At 42.6% G+C, this 17,738-nt stretch overlaps 2 protein-coding genes across 4 annotated transcripts; one reads left to right on the forward strand and one right to left on the reverse strand.

Annotated features, from left to right (window-relative positions):
• Positions 1 to 1,164: 1,164 nt before the first annotated feature.
• Positions 1,165 to 8,265, reverse strand: LOC118211764 (45 kDa calcium-binding protein-like). Of its 3 annotated transcripts, none has more exons than XM_035389193.1 (7): positions 8,115 to 8,265; positions 6,757 to 7,101; positions 6,370 to 6,506; positions 5,844 to 5,957; positions 4,854 to 5,012; positions 4,186 to 4,361; positions 1,165 to 3,846 (listed from the first exon to the last, which is right to left on the reverse strand). In XM_035389193.1, the coding sequence occupies exons 2-7, from the start codon at positions 7,062 to 7,064 to the stop codon at positions 3,670 to 3,672; spliced, it is 1,071 nt and encodes a 356-aa protein (XP_035245084.1). In that variant the 5' UTR covers positions 7,065 to 7,101; positions 8,115 to 8,265; the 3' UTR covers positions 1,165 to 3,669. The 3 variants fall into 3 exon arrangements, with proteins under 3 accessions (XP_035245084.1, XP_035245086.1, XP_035245083.1); XM_035389195.1 differs by having other exon boundaries at positions 8,052 to 8,218; XM_035389192.1 differs by lacking the exon at positions 8,115 to 8,265 and adding an exon at positions 7,901 to 8,045.
• A 433-nt stretch (positions 8,266 to 8,698) lies between these two features.
• b3galt6 (UDP-Gal:betaGal beta 1,3-galactosyltransferase polypeptide 6) lies at positions 8,699 to 13,101 on the forward strand. Its single transcript, XM_035386868.1, has 2 exons — positions 8,699 to 8,998; positions 10,629 to 13,101. Exon 2 carries the CDS (start codon positions 10,642 to 10,644, stop codon positions 11,638 to 11,640), a length of 999 nt encoding a protein of 332 aa, XP_035242759.1. The 5' UTR covers positions 8,699 to 8,998; positions 10,629 to 10,641; the 3' UTR covers positions 11,641 to 13,101.
• Positions 13,102 to 17,738: the final 4,637 nt, after the last annotated feature.

Genomic DNA, 17,738 nt, shown 5'->3' on the forward strand with positions numbered 1-17,738 from the left:
TGCAGAATGAGGACATTACTTTTGTGGGGGCGTGCTGGCATTACTGACAATGCAAGGGTGCTATCATCAAAAAAAAACAAACAAGTTTAAGCCATTGCGCTGGTGTGTGGGCAGTGTAAATGTCCTGAAAGCAAATATTATGCTAGGACTCTCTAGTCTCTCACGTTTATTGTCATTTGATGATGGGCAAATGAAATGGCTAGCCTCGCAAGGAGGAGGTTCAGGATCGAGGCCCGGGCTGGATCCTCTCTTTGTGGAGTCTGCATGTTCTTCCTGTGTCCCGTGTGGGTTTCCTTCTGGTACTCCTTCTGGTTTCCACCAAAAGGCATGCATATTAGGTTAGGTACACTCATTGCCCTTGACCTGGCCTCAGAACTGGAGTTGGTTCCCTGGGTGCTGCACTGTGGCTGACTCACTCCTCCTAACAGGGCCGGCCCGTGGCATAAACGATCTAGGTTTAGGGCCACAACCGCTGGGGGGGTCCCACACGACCACGCTGGGGGGGCCACACGATCCAATGTTTAATAACGGTAAATAACGTTATTTTTGCAATTATGTTATTGATCCCCTATTGCGGAACTAGCAGAATGGCAACCAAACATTTCATAACAATTTAAAATAAGATGTAAGAAGGATTTTACCAAGCGACCCCCCCCCCCCCCCCCCCCCCAACTCGGACAGAGTTGCTTAGGGCCACCAAAATCCTAGGGCCGGCCCTGGTTCCTAAGTAACTACGATTGGTTACATGCTGATGACCAATTACCCCACGGGGCTCAATAAAGCATCTTAAATCTTAATCTTATCTTAAATACACTGACCAATTGAATGATGGATGAGTGAAAGTACTGCATTGTGATTTGGTTTCATCCTAGCTATTGCAGTTTGGGGGAACTGAAAAGTTATTGCATGTACAGGGCATGTTAGGTTTGCCTGACCTGCCTACCCCACCCAAACTACCACACTCACTGTCATCTTCCCCCAAAAATAAATGGTATGGTATCACAACCATCCTCACTGAAAATTCACTTTGTCTGCTTTTCAACACCATTATTTTACAATAAGCAGTCTGATTTATTCATTTGTGAAGAACATGAACTTATCAGGTAATACGGGCATATACATTTTAAGAGACTAAATCAATGTTTTAAACACGACAAGCATTCATTTGTTTCTTTTAAATTTTATTTTTAAATAAAATTACAATGCTTCCTATCCACAGTTCTTGCTCATAGTGACATTTGTTACGTTATAATTCTGAAGGGAAACACATTACTGAATAAAATAGATAGTATTAGCAATAAGCTTAAAATCCAATTAAAATCAAATTAAGCCATTAATATTAATATGGTGGCTGTGTAACCAAAAAGCAAAAATTGTGTATTATAAATCCAAATGTCACTCGAATCAGTAAGGTTTCAGAGCAAATTAAAATACAGAGATGACCAATGCACCTGGACTTCAAACAATACCTTAGACATGATGGTGTCTTAAGTTTAATCAAACTAACAAAGCAATGCTTCTACCACCTCAAAAAAAGCAGGAAAGTCCAATTAGTATCATTTGGATTCAGTTTAACTGTCAATCTGCTAGTCAGAGTTACAAGAAAAGCCAAGCCAAGCTGACATTTAGATTGCAGCTCTCAGGGTGGGATAAGATCATAAGCCATTTCAGTCTGACCAAAAGAAAAAAATAATTAAATAAAAACTACATTTGTTTGGCTTGATTATTTATTTATATCCACAGGAGAGGAACAATGAAATTAAGGTAACCTAAAATGCATTTTGCCGGTCCTCCATTTTCTTGGCATCAGCCTACTAATTTCGACCATGAACTTTGGTTAATGATTATACATTATTCAATATGTAAAGAACAAACAAGTGGATGATGAGGCAGCTGAGCAATCAAAAACACTAATTCAAAATATACAGAATCGGAATTATACAGACAGACAATATCAGTAATATTCCAGCACCAAATTTCAAGAGAGCCAAACAAAACCTCTTTGATTTGTGCAAATATATTTATCTGAAATCATTATTTACATTTCTTATCTTCTCTTTAGAGCAGTCACAGTGGTATGAATAAATCTGTTAAAGACTGGGACTGTTAATCACCTGCACCGCTGCGCCCAATCTTTAAAAAGTAAGGAGTTTTTTCAGGTGCTGTGGGCATTATGAAAAATTCTGGTGAGTGGGTTTGTGGGTATCATTTTAATTGTTCAATTGTTCACACAGCTTGACCGTCATTCAGATTTGCACACAGGAAAGGATTACTTGTCTCCCAAAAGATAAGGACTGATGACAGCTATGCCACAAATGTCTTGCATGTGACGGGCTAAAATCTGTTCACTGATAAGAATGGAAAAGAGCTCGTGTGCAATTAAGTGAGGCCCAAAATTGCAAAAATCACAGTAGAAGTTTAAATCAATTCAATACTAGTTGGTCTGGACCTAATTGCGCTTTACTCAAAGAAATGTCTTCCATTAAACATTAAGAGGATGGTACTATGTATAAAATTAGGTATGTTAGTGGACTACATGGTGGCTAATTTATAAGTAGGATGTGGAATATATTAGGCCAGCGGTTTTCATCTTTTTCTGATCCAGAGACCCTCACCGCGGCTCAAAGGCATCCAGGGGACGGTTGCTTCCAGAACTCGTCCAGTTGACACGAGTGAATACGGTGAAAGAAATGGACTCTGGGAAAAATTGTGCTGAAGAACACCAATGCGGCTGAGACCAGCATCAGAAAATAATGATTAAATTAAAAACATGTAATTGATAATACATCTGAAGACACTTCAGCAGCGCCACATATTTTCATACCTTTTTGACAATTGGAAAGGAGCACTGTTAGCAATATCTACACATATTTACAATCATAAATAAGCATCCGTACTCATTTGGGGAAGGACGAATGCCAGCAGAATTACACAGCAGCATTTTGAAATGTAGATGGCACATCCAACAATCTTGTGCTTTCACCATGAAGCCACTTTCTAAACATATGTCATAATGTATTTTCATTTCATACCAGGTTCATTAAATGTGATCATTTTTAAAAAAAACTTTTGACCAACTAAAGGGTTAGCGAACTAAAAAAAATGAGCACAAACAATGTTCCAAGGTGGCATGGACTTCAAGTGACCTCAGACCTTTGCCTTCTAGACAACCAAGACAAATATATTCTTCTCCACATGATGTCAACACACAATTAGGTCCCAAGATAGAACACTGCAGGTCTCAGAAATATGCCGAAGTCAGTGATCGTGAGGTCAATACAACATAACAACCTCCTTAATTACTCTTACTGTCAAAAGCGTGTGCAGTACAATCATGACTATCGTGCGCAGAAACGGGAAACGATCAAGGCCATGTCTCGAAGCAAGAGATACCATTTATCACGGATGAACCCACGTAAATCTTCACACGTGACTACTGGGAGGGTGATGCACTGGGCCGTTAGCGCAGATTATGAAAACACAAAAGGAGCAAGGACGAAGACCGAAATCCACTCCTCCTTGCATCAAAGCGAAAGACGACAAGATAAACCACAAGGACCCAGCCGGCGGAGAGAATGGAAACCCGGGTGGCTTTGAAAACGGAAGAGTCCTTCGGTTAGGAGAAGGGGCGACTACCCTGTGTTCAGTTCGCGGGGCGCAGAGGCCGCTTCAGAACTCCTCGTGCACGTTGCGGGCGTAGTCCATCAGCTTGCTGCCGGTGAAGTACTCGCTGTACCGGAGAATCTCCTCCAGCTCCAGCGTGTGGTTCTGGTTCTCGTCGGCCACGGCGATCATCTGCTTGGCCTCGTTCAGGGCGTTGTGCTCATTCATGGGGTCCATGTATTCCTGAAGGGCCAATGAGAAGCCATGAGCGTGATCATGTGATTGCTTTTTTTTTTTAAAATCTCTGGTGCACTATAAACCACACCGTGCAAAGGAATCTGCTCAAGTTTTTCTTTACAAATAGCAAGAATAAATAGGATGTGTCTTTCAAATCCTGTGAAGATACCACTCGTTATTTATTCTATTCTATTTATATTATTTATTTAAAAACTTGAGCAGATTCCTTTGCACGGTGTGGTTTTATAGTGCACCAAAGATTTTTTTTAAAAAAAGCAATCACATGATCACACTCATGGCTTCTCATTGGCCTTCAGGAATACATGGAGCTGGACACATGCCTACCTCCAGCTCTTCCATGGTGACGATGCTGTCGTGGTTGGCGTCGATGACCTCCTCAAACTCCTTCTTCCGTTCCCGTACCCAGTCATCGTCGATGTCCTGCGCTTCCTGGTTCTCAGCCGTGCCCATCGGCAGGGAGATGAACTCGGACAGGGTCAACTTCTTGTTTCCGTCTTGATCTATCAGCACCACAAGAGAACCAACAGTAATACTGTAAATCTAGTATTGCTAGTTGTCACAAATAACACTTTATAAAGTAAAATATAGTGCAGGTTATGTACCAATTTAGTGTTCATTTCCGAACCAAATTGACCCCCCTTAAGAATATGAATGAATCATCTGGCCAAACATGTGGCTTTTCGTTCTTCGCGCTACATGTGCTTTCAGTTTCTTTTTTTTTTTTTCTCACCTGGGTCAAATATGTACTTGTTTGGGATTAAAATACTTTTCTGTGCTCTATTGATCTTGCCTGGTGTAACAGAGCCTGCCAATATGACCAGAAGGCCAGGGGTGTTGCACTTTTTGAGAGTATTCCGTTGGTTCCAGTACACCAGACAAGATCAGCAGAGCGTAGAACAGTATTTGAATCCAAAACAAACACGTATTAGACCCAGGTCTGGTTGATTGGTCACTGGGACCGCACAGGCAGGAGTGGCAGAAGCGAGGCGTACCCAGATCGCGGACGATCTCCTTCACCATGTACTTGAGCATGCCGCGGCTGTGCTCCGGGTGCAGGAAGGACAGGAACTCCTCCTCGTTCAGCACCTGGTCCGCCGGGGGGCTGTCCGCCTGGAACCAGCGGTCCTTCAGGCTCTCCAGCACTTCCTGAGCTGAGCACCGCCAACACACATACAGTCCGCTCATAATCATACAGTGTAAGTGGACTGGACACACGGCAGATGGGTTGCAGTGAAATTTAGTACTGGAATGTAGCGTAGTGGTTAGTGGTTGTATTGATACATCAATCCAGACCCATGTGTTGGTTCAAAGGGCAACCAATCGGATCTGCTTCGTTATGAATCGTAGCAAAATGTCCATAATCTTACGGCGGTTGGCTCTCTAGCAACACTTACAACATCACTGTTTAAGTTTCATCATCATCTTGACCTCATCATCACTCGCACTGGTACCATTTTTTCTTCCGTTGAACGTGATGTCAATAAGTTTGTCACTTCTCATTTTGGTTGCATGTGTACACTGTAACAGGAGTGCTTTAGCTGGATCATATATACTGTTTGTTTCTCCCTACATCGGATCATTTTGTATCGTATCATAGCAGAATTAGTGATATTGCTACATAGCGAACCGTTGCCTCAAGAATTTAAATCGTATCCTGTTGTGGTAAAGCCTGAGGTTTACACTCCATGTAGTTCCCAGCCATACTGTACAAACCAATGTACCTGTGAAGAAGCAACCCCAAATCCTCCCTGGGGTCCTGGCTATGCAGGGCACCTATGAATACTGCTTTGGCATCAAATATCCAAGTGAATACTGTAAAAGACAGTGTGACTGTCTGAAAGAAAATTAACTGTGCAATCATGTTGATTTTAAAACTGGATTTTCAGCAGTGATGAAACTAATGCAAATTAATGGAGGCAATGAAGCTCACTGTCACGATAAAGGTGTCGACTGCGCATTCACTCAAAAAGGGAACCACTCACTCTCCTCATCCACTTTCAGATCCTCGTTTCTCTTGATCTTCTCGGCCACCTCCTTCTCGTCAAACCCTTTGCTGGCCAAGAACTTCACCCGATATTCATCCCAGGTCACATGACCTACACAAACGAAAGGCAAATCAGAAACTTGTCAGCAACATTTTTCCAAATGACGTACACAGAACAGAAGAATTTCCAGAGCTGAATATCTGTTACGTGGTACATGGAAAAAATTTTAAAAAGTTGACGTGATTCACTTAAGGTACAAGATAATCAGGCTTAGAGAAACTGAGAGAAATATTACAACAGTGCATATAAAGCATGGGGGCAGGGGAAAAAATTTGTTTTGAGGAAATAGAGATTTCCATTGTGAAACCGGTTCCTTTTCAAACATGCAATACAAGGGAGACTACACATTTATGGTGAATATGTATTGTATTGCAATTTTGACGTAATAGGCATGTTCCTTACTTGACACTGAATTAACATTAACTGGTGACTCAACCAACTCATTTTGCTGACTTCTCCTTACCATCACCGTCTGGGTCAACGGCATGGAAGCTAACTTTGTTCTCTTTGACCGCTTGCTGGAAGTGCTCCTCTGTCTTCTGCATGATCCAGCGCTGCATCTCTTTGGCACTGATGCTCCTGTCCTCATTGGTGTCCACCCTACAGAGGGACGGGACAAATTCATGACAACTCCTGCTGCCACAAAAAACACACAAGCAGACTGCCACCCTCAAGCCTTCCTTATAAGAGAAATCAAACATTGTCTTGGTCATTCTTACAGAACTTACAGTATATTTAGATACAAGGAGGAAGATAAATCACAAATGAAGAGGAAATTAAAGCAGTGAGATTCTGATCTTCTTCAGAGTACAGCGTCAAAACAAAAAGAACGCAAATGAGAGTTCCATACTTGCTGAAAATCTCTATCAGTTTCTTCCTGTTCTTCCTGGGCTCCGAATCCTCCTCAAACTCTTCCATATCTTTCCCCAGGAACACTTCCTGGTGGAAGTCCTTGTTGAGGTGGCCGTCCATCTCCAGCTTCACGCCATTCAGGTGGTCTGGCGGAAGGATTTCATTTTCCTCTTTGCTGTTCAGCTTCTTGTCCCGGTTGGCTGACATGTTGGCTGGGCGGGCCTCGACGTCCGTTGCGAGAAAGAGGGCTACTAGGACCAGGGAGATGAAGTTTGGCCACCTGCTCCTGAACTTCCTCAGAGTCATGGCTTCCAGTATTTGTTGTCTTGTACAAACGAGAACACTGTAATAAATACATAAATAAATACATAAATAAGTAAATAAATGCCAATGTATTTTTATTTTAAACCAAAAACGTAATTGAAATTCATGGGTCTTTGCAGGGATTCATCTGACAAAATAGTGCGCACAACGGCTTGGATGACCCATGCAGTGTGCATACAAACCAGGGAAGTACCCTGCAGAAACCTCACACATAGCAAAGACCCCCTCCCACTTCAAAAAATGTCCATATCTTAATGTTGATTTAATTTAGCTAGAATTAACCAAGATACATTTGTGCAGAACGTTTAATTAGGGAAAATGCTGCCAACTTCAAGTATTAAACAACTTCGCCAGAACAGTTCGGTAGTTGTCTATATATGCATTTGTACAATGTGGCGCAGGTGCTTTCAGGTCAGTATTATCCATTTATTAATTATGGTCCCTAACCACATCACTATCTAACAGGCTAACTTAAACGTTTCATGCAAATACTGAGCAATTATTGTCGCTGGTTACTGTCGCGAAACAGCAAGCTAACTGTTAAGGTTCTGGGATCCAAACATCTCGCTGGCTAGAAATCAAGCTGTCAAAAGTATTAGCAAGCCTAAAATGCCGGAGCGCTGCAATAATGTTTCCTTACATTATACATCTGTAATTAGATCGATTAAAATTAACGTCAGCTAGGCTACGAGACGGAGTCCTGTTAGTGACTCTCCACATCACAGCCAAGCTAGCCAATGGATGTCTGACGAGTAAACGAGCTAACTGACAAATATAGCTATGTGTAACATTACAGTGCTAGTTAACTGTTGACATACCTGCTATTATAACGCTCAGTGCGAGGCCCACACCTATCTGCAATAAATTCCTATGTAGGAAAGTAGCCAACTATCTGGATTGCTTGCCACGAATCCTAAAATGTAGAGAGGTAACCAGCTGTCAACAGCATTCATTCGGCTGAACTCTCACATGCTTCAGGTCGTCAGATTATTTCCTGGACACGTGGCCTTTCCTAGAATGATGGACACTTACGCGGTCACTTTCTTCTCTTTTCCATTTAAACCTCGTATACAAGGTATGTGATAATCAGACAGTGCTAACGTCAGTTATTCTAAGGTAAACATTCATCCTGTTTAACCCCCTCCTCCGCCACAGCATACGTCACTGCTTTGAAAAAATCGGACAGAGCGTTATATAAAATGGATAAGTTAGGGTCTGCATTCAGCGGCCCGGTAGGGACCGATTTCGGCTACATCCCCATCGCAGAACTATACCTGTAGTCCCAATCCACACCTTCATTCGCTAGTAACGTCGAACATTGGAACGTCTATGCATGTTGACAACAACGTGTTTAATTGACTCTCGAATATAATCTTTGTCAAAATACATGGAAATTCATATTGACTTGCATTTTTTTCCACTTCTTCCCAAACATTTCCAACGTGATTAAAATATGGTAACCGTTTAAACCTTTAAAGACAGCATTGTTATGTGCGTTTAGTTATGGGAAATCTATACAAAATAAAAAATAATATAAATGTTCAAAGTACATACAAATTCACTCAACATCATGAAGCTAATTCTTCCATCCATTAGGTGGCGCCCGCTATGTGACGCCCCTTGCAAGGACTCCCCGTCATTGCTTCATGTTTGAACATAATCAATACAGGTTAAACTGAGCACTGATTATAGCTGTAAAGCTAGCTAGCTAGCATTGCTTTTGCCATGGAGCTAAAAGATCCTGTGTGACCTGCTAGTTAGCTAACCAGCTGTATATCCACTGTACCACTCACTCAGTCAGCGATAAGGAGGCTAGCTGGCTAACTTAATGTGTCCGGACACATTTTGCGATGTGCAATGAATTGGTGGCAAAATTATCTCAGACACGCAATCTGGAAGTGATGACTGGAGACTGGGTAAGATTAATGTTATCGTTCACCAAATTAAGCAACGAATAGTTGTATTTCATTGACACGTCAGACACAGTTAGTTACTAGCTTGCTGACGTTAGACTAATGTGTTTTGTTCGGTTAAAGGTTTTTTTAAAAATGATATACTGCTAGCCTGCAAGTTGCATGATGTGTTGCCTGGTTCTACCGTACAAGATATACGGGCAAATGGGGCTTATCGTTTAATTAACTATGTAACTATTATTAATGATTAACTTTAGCACTTCCGTAATATTAACAATGCTCGCTATCTAGCTAGCCAACTGGCTAGCCGGAGTGGTGTTGAAAACCTGGCGGTCAGTTTGCTGCATTGCCATGAATAGCAAGACAGCTAACATCTATCGACGTCGTCTCCAGTTTTTTCCTAATCTTTGCTAACTTTTGTTCCTGGATTTATAATAATTTACTAGACTAACTCAGACCACAGAAATAAAATCAAATATTGAATTCAACTAGCGTTAGCAATTTCGGTAGTAGCGCTATCGTTAGATGGCAACCAAGCAAATGGTAATGCCAAATGATTTGGTCATTTAGGCTCTGTTAGTCAAATGGATCATTTTTTACAACTTTCGGTTCTTTAGCTAACGTTGTTTTGTTTGGTGTCTAGTTATCATTTGGGCCAAATGTAACTGGGTAGCTACTGTCATTGATTTGACCAAGTAGAAGTTTTCGCTAGTACAAATGTTATCACAGTTGTGATACGTTAGTCTAACGTTAGTCATGAACATGTCTTTCATCCTGGCGACATTAATTTACATAAATATTTGTATAAACTTGTCGAACAGTTAACCACTTAAACGTATCTCAAGTGGTCAGTGTGAATGCCACATTTAAGGGTCAAATATATGATCCGAGTCTCCGAAAGGCCGCTGTCAGCAAGTCGAATTTATCTTTTACGAATCAATCCAAAAGTATTTGCGTGGGAAAAGTGTGTTTCTGTTATTTGTATCTGCGCTTTATCCAAGGATTCGTTTTTAATATTGTTATATGAGCGATGATGGCGTTTTATAATCTGTAATCGTGGCCATTTGCAAAACCAGAATCCCAGAATACCAAATCCACTTAAATTATTTTTTTAGAATAAGGAATAGTTGAATATTTACAGCCCTGTGATGTATCTAACCTTTTCACAAGGAAGACTCACACTCCATGTAATTTAGTTTATTATTAAGTGTATTGTTTTAAAGCAAAAAACTTATTTAAAACACCTTTTATGCGCTTGCTGCTGCATTCATTGCACATTACGTTTACCCTCTTTTTGGTTTGCTTTTCAATCAGGCAAGTAGGCCGACTAAAATTGAATCTTGTGGCCAGGTGGCAATTTGTTAAAATAAAAACTCATGTTATTTTTTTCACCGGCCTTCAGATTTCAAATGTAATTTTCGAACGAAAGGCATGTTTTCCTCACGAGTAGCTTAAAGTGTTATTAAACATTACGCAATTCATATTACGTAATTGTGACAAGCACACATTAGATTGCAGTCAGACTGAATTAATCTAAATTATTCCAGCGTCTGGACTGTCACTTCAGGTACGTCCATCAGTCGGATTGTATTATTCCAGCCGAGCGCCTTGCAAAACAATGTCTTTTCTCCAGGAGGTCTGACGCCATGAACCTGGTCCGGCTGCTTTGTCGCCACAAGACGGCCCTGGGCATCGGGGGGCTGTTCGTCTTCGCCGTGGTCCTCCTCTTCCTGGCCAAGTGCACCTCGGAGACCCTGAGGCCGGCGGAGTCGCCCGGCTCCGCCCCCCGCTCGGACCCGCACGCGGAGCGCCGGGCGTCCCAGCCCAAGGAGCTGTCCGCCTTCCTGGTGGTGCTGATCACCACGGGGCCCAAGTACACGGAGCGCCGCAGCATCATCCGCAGCACCTGGCTGTCGGCGCGCGACCCGGACGTCCTCGGCCTGTTCGTGGTGGGCACGGCGGGCCTGCCGCCCGACGACCTGCAGAACCTGGGCACGGAGCAGGTGCGCCACCGCGACCTCCTCCTGCTGCCCGAGCTGCGCGACTCCTACGAGAACCTGACGCTCAAGCTGCTGCACATGTACGGCTGGCTGGACCAGAACGTGCGCTTCAAGTTCGTCCTGAAGGCCGACGACGACACCTTCGCCCGGCTGGACCTCATCAAGGAGGAGCTGCGCGCGCGGGAGCCCGCCCGCCTCTACTGGGGCTTCTTCTCCGGCCGCGGGCGGGTGAAGACGGCCGGGAAGTGGAAGGAGAGCACCTGGGCCCTCTGCGACTACTACCTGCCCTACGCCCTGGGCGGGGGCTACGTCCTGTCGGCCGACCTGGTGCACTACGTGCGCCTGAACGTGGGCTACCTGAAGGCGTGGCAGAGCGAGGACGTGTCGCTGGGCGCCTGGCTGGCGCCCGTGGACGTGCGGCGCGTGCACGACCCGCGCTTCGACACCGAGTACAAGTCGCGCGGCTGCAACAACCGCTACCTGGTGACGCACAAGCAGAGCCTGGAGGACATGCTGGAGAAGCACCAGACGCTGCAGAGGGAGGGCCGGCTGTGCAAGGAGGAGGTGAAGCTCCGCCTCTCCTACATCTACGACTGGAACGTCCCACCCTCGCAGTGCTGCCAGCGCAAGGACGGCATCCCCTGAGGCACCCTCCTGCGTCCTGACCCCTCTTATTTATTTATTTATTTACTTACTTACTCCAGCCTCGCTTCCGCCCGGTTGTCATGGTAACACTCCTGTGTGGCCTTCCTCTTCCCCCCTGGACCACCGGGGCAGGAAGTGTCCTGTGAGGACAGTGGGTGCGGATTGGCGATATACGCTCTCTCTGTCTCCCCACTACCCGCCCACCTTGCTTTCCAAGGTCTCTGTAGTGTTGTGTTGTGGCTGCTGTCTATTAGTTTGGGGCCCGTGCAAAGGAGCTTGTGGGGCCTACAAGCAAAGTACACTCGTTTGGCACACCTCTGTGTTGGGTTTTGTATTTTGGATTTGTTCCAGCACGATACATGTCTACATACTGTACGTACAAGCACATACATACTGTACACACACTCACGCATCCAAAGTTGTTTGTTGGCTGGCGTGGTGTTGTATTCAATGGCTGATTCACATTAAGCTTGAAGAACTATGAGTAGAGCCAGACAGTGGGTTATAGCCTTTTAATTTGGATTTTAAAGGCTGTCGTCGGGGATTTGCCCAGAGACTTAAAGTGGCATGATGGTCCAATTTGAAGTCGGCTGATATTTCAAACCCTGTGATGAAATGACTAGGTTTCCTTTTTGGGGAAATTAAAAACAGAACCATTTGCAGCTTTTACTGTGTGGACCCTTTGTTTTGTTCTGTTACCTAAAACGTTGCCAAAAGCTTTTTATTTAAGTGGTTTTAAAAAAAAAGAAGAGAAAACAAGTACAAGGATATGACATGCTTCAATGTAATTTAGGAAATTGGTGCTCTAGGGACATTTTGTCATTAAAATGTTTTTAAAAGTCCTGATATATATATATATATATATATATATATATATATATTTTCCATTTGAAGTCCCTGTGATGAAATGTAATGTAAATGAGTTTTTGGTTGAGGAGAAAGTCTCCAAACAGGGACATCAATGAAACAACGTGGAAACTGTTGGCAAAGACACTAATCTGTCACTAATCCCATGCAGTGGGAACGTAAATGAATGAACATGAATCTTGAAAGCATCTTGAAATCTTTATTGCCTGGCCAGATAGTAATGTTGCCCACATTAATGCTATGGAGTACAGATATCATTGTGTTTTAGTCAGGGTAGACCAATACTAAAGGTAATAGTTTGTCTTGTCACAGAGATATGCATTATGTTCCAAAGTTCCATCACCTTGCATATTGTAATGTCAGTAAGCTGAGACGAGCCATGTACACGTGTATTTGTGTGTGTTCAGCCAGTTGAAAACCAAGACTTGAAATTGCAAATGTGTGGAGTCGACAAAAAAATGAGGGTTCGGGGGGTGGTTTTCAAAAAGTGTTGTGTATTAAGCTGCGTGTGTAATTATGTTTCCATTTCTTTCCTTTGTTCGCTGCCTGTATATTAAACGCAACTCGAATTTCTGTTTTGAGTCATACATTTCAGTTAAGTGTGGCCTGTGGTTTTTTTACACTTGTCCTTTCAAAACGCAGTGAGCAATAACCGTTGCAGGTTACGGAGTGCTGTGGAGTGATGTCTTGAAGGGGAAGTTGCGGTGAAGTCCTACACACAAGTCCTGTGCATGGGGTAGAGAATGGAAGATTACTTTCATACTATAGCTGTCATAATAGAATTCAGGATGTAGTATTCATCCAGTATGTCAAGATAGTGTCAAAGCGGAAAGATTTAAAAAAAATTCCATCAGGATGAATTTGAGGCTGTGCTTTTGTTTACCATTTTATGTGGGGAAAAAATGTTCTTTTTTTCTCCCCCTCAAAGACGCCCACACGAGACAAGGACTTCTTCTCATTTTGCCACCAGCTCCTGTGATGATTGGTGCAGTGATGTTAATACTGAGTCCGTTAGCCTACAGATTGCAGCTGCTGCTGCAGCCACATCTGGTAAATTAAGGTCAATCAGGAATTACGCTTTGCTGCTAATGTGTCAGCTGTGCTTGGGTGTGCTGGACATGTTGGATTATGAACAGTCAATGTTTTTAAAAATGTTTTTATTTCTATCCCCCCATGGCTACCTGTTTCTACAAAACACTTATGTCAGTCTTCAAATCTTGTAATTTTAAGTGGTTTGTGGATTTCAGGTCCGTCTCTACATCCTGTGCTGAAGCATGGAGGCCTTCATTCATCCACACTGGATATCTAAATCTCCACCACTGGAGATGTAGATATGATCCCCGTCCTGTCATAAGCCCAGCATCGACAGGGATCAAGTGATGATGCCACATTCATTTTGCTGCAAGACTGGTCTCTGGTCACTTTGTGGAAAAAGCTTGAAATTTGCTGTAAGAAAATATATATTTGTTGTCAAATATATTTATTTTGGGTGAGGGATGCTCAGTGAACACAAAAAAATGCAACAATTCATGGTAATGATTTTGTATTTAGGCTCTTGTACCTCAACCTCTAGGTTGACTATGGTATTTGTTGCAATTGGCAAACAATTAATTATAATTTGCATTACAACAAAGGATGTTAAGTTATGTTTAAAGATATATTTCACGCAATCATTAAACACTTAATTACATTTACTGATTCATTTGTGCTTCTCTGGGGCCTGGTTGTGTGTCCCGGATTCAGTTCCAGTTTTAATCCGTTCAGTTTAGACAGATGCTGCTTGAGTACTGACCTTTTCACATCTCCATAATTTATTGATTTTAAATTCTTTGTGAAACATGCTTTGCCTGAGCGGTCTATATTCAAGGAAAGGTAAAGCTGTGCGTTTAATGTTTGTAAATGTCTGCCTCTTTAACGCATTTGGGCCTGCATCCTCGAGATTGCTGTTCACTGAATTGCCTGTTTAATAATTGATCATACAGTCAGTATATAATGGGAATTGCAGGTTCAGTGACCAATGGACTGCTCATTCAGATTATGCTGAACGTATCTTTCATCCACTTTTGTGAAAAATTTTTTTTTTTTTCTGGCTGGAGTGCTGACTGGGTGCATTTCATACATTGTCCAAAAGAGGGCGTGCTTCATGCAGTGGCATTAAAGGCCTGATTTACTAAGACCTTTAGCACATGCAAAACCAATAACATGACCCATGATTGGTCATGGCATTTGTTTTGCACCAGTCATTAGTTGCGTTATTGGTTTCGCACATGCTAAAGGTCTTTGTAAATCAGGCCCTAACTGTCTAACTACATTTTAATTCCAAGACACTTTTTTTTATTTATTTGTTGTTTCACATGCATATATCAATATGAGCTTTGAATCTCTTAAGTGTTTTATCCAGTGACAGACTTAATCCCAATTTAACGCCTGTTGAACTGACATTCAATTAATTTCATTTTTCTCTTAAGTCTTCTTTTGAAAACTTGCTTTTTCCACTAGGTGGCACTATCTACAAATGATAGGCTGCATATAATGATCCTGCGTAAATGATGAGACCCTGAGTTGGATTTACTCATTGAGTATGAAGGGTATTCAACACAGCTCAGTGATTCAAAACCAAGATTTTTTTAAGGATTCATTTTATATTCAAACATTTTTCCAAACCTTATTTTCATGCAGTTCACATTTTTTTATTACTTTAATGGTGATTTATGATGAATTATTATGCTTGGCAGGTGCCCTTGTCTACAAAATTTATGGATGTATTTGAGCGAAGAGAAGTTGCCATGCAGTGGAGAACAGATACAGAAGTCTATGCTAGGATGCCTTCAGAAGAATGACATTTAATATTAAAGCCATTTGGGTAAGCTCTCCTAATATCGGTCTAGTCTCCTTTTGCCCTCTAGCATCAGTCTCGATCCACAGCTGGATGCTCTACCAGGTCACCCAGGGTGTGCTGAGAGTTGGGTGAAACATCCTTCTCCTATTTTGTGCCCTGGCCATGGAATAACCTTCAGAAAACTCTCCACCTTAACAGTCTTGTTTCTTCAGGGGAGATCAAAGCCACGATCGATGACCAACTGAACAGCGTACTTGTTTTTCTAAGATGGATCTATTATTGTACTGTATGTCTGCTCTTGCATTCCCTATATTTTAATATGCTTATCCCCCCTAAAACTCTTGTAACTTTGTATTGGTGTGCCAGCTCGGCCTGGTTTTACTCAAAAAAGATTATTAATCTCATGGGATGAGATTAAATAATTCCTGGACATATCCAGAAGCACAAAGCCTAAATCCCAATTATGACAGTAGCCCATAATGTCAGTCAATTTTCTGTAGTGATCAGGTGTGATCCAAACAGATAGTCACAGGATTGATGAGGAAAAAACAAAAATCAAATCATGTCCCAAAACACGCATAGCTGCAGCATTGATTAATTGTTCATTCTCATAAGACATAGGTGAGTTAAAAGGGTTTTTTTTTTCAGGCTTGCTGATCTTCCCGAAAATGTACAGAAGTGAAAATTTGAGGACGGAAAGACACACACTTAGGATTCCGTTGGATTTACGATGATGAGATTTAAGCCTTTGCGAGTCCCGGACAAAGCTGGACTGTCACTAGAGTGGACTGGGTGAAGGGCCACAGGTGCCTTTAACACTTTAAGGTGCAAGATCACGAACATGCGATCAGAATGGTCTCAACTGAACATTCTAATGCTGGTGTAACAACCACTACTGGTAATTGAAAGCAGTGGAGTTCTAGAACACTGACTCGGAATGTAATTGAAAGCAACGGAGTTCTAGAACATTGACTTGAAAAGTTGAAAAAAAAAAAAAAAAAACTACACCAAAGTCAACTCAGAGTTAAAAAAAGCACTAGTTCTGCCCCTTGAGTCACCCGCGTCCATGCTGCAGCCCGTGTGTGCGCACTAATGATTGAAACTAATGGGATTTGAACCCATTGCCATTATTGCCCATGAGTCCCAGGCAGTAGTAAGTAAAAGCACATGCAATTGCTTCCCCCCCCCACCCCCACACACACACACCCCACCCGCTTCTGTCACCCACAAAACTGGCCTCTTTACTGCCACCCAACATCACCAATGAGCTCTTCAGGAGCTTAAGAGGTAATCAGATGCCATGTCACATTAAGTCAAGTGCCTTTTGATGGCAGAAGACATTTCTCTCTGAAAGAAAATGGCTTGACACCAAGGAGCTTTAAGGTTCACATTCATTTCATGTTCTTCCCTGCCGCAGTTTGAAAGAACAGGGAACTCTTTTAAAAAGGGAACCAGTGATTTATATAGTTTTCCACACAGTTATTTATTATGTATATTGAACTGGAGCCTAAAATTCAAAATCACATTTTATGGAACAAACCCAGAGAGAGTCTAGATTAGAAACATATTGATTATTCTTAATCAACTGCATGCTTAATTGTCCATGCAATTGCAAGGAGGATTCAAATGCAGTTGGCTTATGTCACCGAGTTCTTTCCCTGGAACTTTTTCACCAAACCATCCAATATTATTGCATTTCTTAAAAGGGAAAAAAAAAACAGCAGTGTCAAGTGTGGGATATGCAGCGACGATAGCACTTTTATGGCGCGAAGGCGGGGTATGACGGCCGTACATCACTCAAAAAGACGATCCATCCTGGGTGTTGAGCAACATCTCGTTTCACTCCCTGCATTGTGTTTCTTAGACAGCGTGTATGCGGCCATGCGCTGGAGTCAGTCACCCCGAACTCCACAGAACATGACTCACGAGCCAGCGAGCGAGAGCTTTTTGAAGTCTTGAACACGAAACCCGGGAGATTCATGTGTTTGCTTTTGCACCCGTTCGTTTTTTTTTTCCCCCCTCTGGACTTGAAGAGTGAAGCGGCGTCCCCCCCCCCCCCCCCCGTCTGGTGATCCTCGCAGGCGACGCTCGGTAACAGCAGATCGAATTTCAACACCTAAAAAACATCACGACAGATTCTTCTCTCCGCTCTGCATCGCGCAAAAAGGATTTCTGAATTCCTTCCTTGGCAATTTGTCAAACAGGAGATTACACAAGCGGCTGCCTGGGGGTCTTTTTCCCCTCCACAGGTATTCAAGCTCCTCGGCAATGTTTGGATACAAACCCATATCTATATTAAATAAAGCAAAACAAACAGAACTGTGAAAACACATATTTGTACACACCTACACAGTTATGCACAGACACACACACTCGTTCTCTCCAGGAATCC

The sequence above is a fragment of the Anguilla anguilla genome, chromosome 13, assembly GCF_013347855.1.
Source record: "Anguilla anguilla isolate fAngAng1 chromosome 13, fAngAng1.pri, whole genome shotgun sequence".
NCBI classification, from domain to species: domain Eukaryota; kingdom Metazoa; phylum Chordata; class Actinopteri; order Anguilliformes; family Anguillidae; genus Anguilla; species Anguilla anguilla.

What these genes read in the sequence shown, in the direction of transcription:
- LOC118211764 (XM_035389193.1), bottom strand. Translation starts at nt 7,064, where the DNA reads ATGACTCTGAGGAAGTTCAGGAGCAGGTGGCCAAACTTCATCTCCCTG. An exon ending in CGTTGACCCAGACGGTGATG is followed by an intron (nt 5,958 to 6,369) that starts GTAAGGAGAAGT and finishes TCGTTTGTGTAG; the next exon opens with GTCATGTGACCTGGGATGAA. An exon ending in TCTGAAAGTGGATGAGGAGA is followed by an intron (nt 5,013 to 5,843) that starts GTGAGTGGTTCC and finishes GGCGGTGCTCAG; the next exon opens with CTCAGGAAGTGCTGGAGAGC.
- b3galt6 (XM_035386868.1), top strand. Translation starts at nt 10,642, where the DNA reads ATGAACCTGGTCCGGCTGCTTTGTCGCCACAAGACGGCCCTGGGCATC.